This window comes from Papaver somniferum, chromosome 9, assembly GCF_003573695.1.
Source record: "Papaver somniferum cultivar HN1 chromosome 9, ASM357369v1, whole genome shotgun sequence".
NCBI lineage: Eukaryota > Viridiplantae > Streptophyta > Magnoliopsida > Ranunculales > Papaveraceae > Papaver > Papaver somniferum.
Genome location: NC_039366.1, coordinates 123,422,326 through 123,424,757, shown reverse-complemented (window position 1 = coordinate 123,424,757; position 2,432 = coordinate 123,422,326). Strand labels below are relative to the sequence as shown.

Genomic DNA, 2,432 nt, shown 5'->3' with positions numbered 1-2,432 from the left:
TGCCAACATAGTATTGTTTCTTTTTAGAAATTCAAATCTAACTATTGGATGGCATGTTACGTCCAAATCCAACTGAAATGAGTCTTCAAAAAAAAAATGCAATGTGAAGGATAGTAGTCCCACATTGCTAATATCCCTTGAATAAACTCAAAATATTATATGGAAGAGTCACTTTGCTCATTGCCAATTGGTTTTGTATACCATCACTACCAAGATGGTCAAAATAGAGAGTCTCACTTTCGGTCTTACAGAACTGACCCTTGGAGAAGGAAAAAGAAAGAAAACGCTATCTTACTTCCATATGAGATCAGGAAATCAAAATGAATTAACAAAGTAATTAAGAGACTAATATCCAGTCGTGCGACGATGTTTAATTGAGCGTGGCTACGATATCAACCATGGTTTACCCAGATGTGCTTCAATTAATTGAGATGGAGATAATAATATTGGCTCCGGAAAGGCGCCAAGGTACGACATAGCACACAAATGTTCTCCTGTGCGACACAACTCTTACAATTTGTATCAAAAATTTAAAACTGTATTTAAAAAAAAAAAAAAAAAAAAAACCATTTGTGAATAAAAAAGATAACTACTTATCTAGAAACTAAGCTTTAGCCTATTTCCAACGAAATGAACCACAACCACAGCGATCCACACTAAATTCATTAGCCGGATTCAAGTTATTGGCTTAGCTAGAAGATAACATAGTGATTGTTGACCAGGATATTCTCCCCCAAATCGTCCTCTATATATACCACCGTCCCCTACTGTCTCACTCACCCACTACAAAGCAAAAACAAAGAAAAAGAAAGTCTAGACTTTAGAGCTTCTTCTTAATTTCTACACTGTTATTAATGGCTGCCTCTCCAAAAATCCACCTCTTCAAGAAATCAGGTATACTTTCAGACCCTGAAATCTATTGAATATTTACTTCTTATTTGTTTATTTGTGGTGTTTAGTTTATAACATGGATTTTTTCATGTGTTGTTGATTCAGCAATAGAAGCAGGAACTCCAGAGTTGTATTATCTGAATCCATCGGAGAACTTATGGAAGATAACATCCATGTGGAGAGTCGTTGAGCATGAAGATCTTCTTTTTTTGACACTCGATTTGAAAGCAATTGGGGATCTGGTTTCGGTCCATATGGATGGAAAGTTTATCAATATTGAAGTAAAGAAAGAAAACAAGGAAAACGGCGCTGCTCGTTTTCATCATAAAGATGGGATGAAGAAGTTCAGTATTGAGATGAACCCTCACTTCCTTCACTTAGGAATTAAGGTTGATGATATCAAAGGCTGGGAGGGTATTGCACGGAACTATATCTCTAAACTCACACCTATAGAAATCAAGAGATATGCTGAAACGAAGAACGATCCTAAACCCAAATCTGAAGAAAAAAGCAAGGGGCCCTACACTGTAACCATCAATGTTTCTCGTCTCAACTGAAGAAGTAATCAAAGAAGAAGTTAATGGTAAGGAGGGAAATGGAAGGTGGTCTACTTCTCGTCTTTAAGTTTTATAAGTTTGCTGCTGTTGCTCTTGTCTTTTGAGTTTTCTTTCTAGTTTTTCATTTTCTTCTAGGGGTTGGTTTATTTATGTCTTTTATGATTTCAGTTTCTAGATAGCTAGGGGTTTTTGAAAGTTGTTTGAAGATTGATTTCCAGGAGATTATAAAATGGATCACACAATGTAATCATCATCAATCTACATCAAACAACTGATATTATCTATTTATCTTTAATATTTAATCAGTAAAATCCTTCCATTTCCATATCAAAAATATCTTGATGTAATTTTTTGATTATGTTTTCGTTCAAGAAAATTGTTCAGCTTTAAAGATCAAACTCAACAGAGATTCTAATGGTGCAAACCTATCTATCTGAAATATTATTAAAACTGCTTCTCTGCAATGTAGCAGAGATCAGAGAATATTTTGTTTTGTAGCGTATTCTGTAAATACAGCTTGCTCGTCCTCTGAAAAGTCACACGAAAAGCAGATAATCACAAATGACAACTCACTGTTGTACCTTTCAAATCCTATCCAATGACTAAACGAAATGTATGCCAATTAGGTTGCTGGGGGTTCATTAATACTGGATGGCATGTTACGTCTATCTTCATGTTCACCTAGCTAGCTAGCAAGGTGAACGTTACGACAACCATACGATGTCCTCAATCCTCGCTTAGCTTATGCACGAACGTCAATTTAAATACACGTACTGGAGACGCATATTTATGTACTCTTGCGCTTGTACTTAGAGATTTTCTTTTTCCTTTTCCTTTAGGGTTTATTTAATGTCTTTATAATTTCTCTGATCACGGACTTTACAATGTACGTAATTATCTCAAAAAACTAATGGTGTCTAATCTATGTTTATTTATGAGTAAAATCCTTTCATTTCTTACAAAATTGTGCTTTGATTAGTTTGT

General features: G+C 34.9%; 1 protein-coding gene across 1 annotated transcript; it reads left to right on the top strand.

Moving 5' to 3' along the window:
* Positions 1-786: 786 nt before the first annotated feature.
* On the top strand, positions 787-1,782 carry LOC113313997. Its single transcript, XM_026562766.1, has 2 exons — positions 787-894; positions 997-1,782. Exons 1-2 carry the CDS (start codon positions 855-857, stop codon positions 1,446-1,448), a joined length of 492 nt encoding a protein of 163 aa, XP_026418551.1. The 5' UTR covers positions 787-854; the 3' UTR covers positions 1,449-1,782.
* The last annotated feature ends 650 nt before the right edge of the window (positions 1,783-2,432 follow it).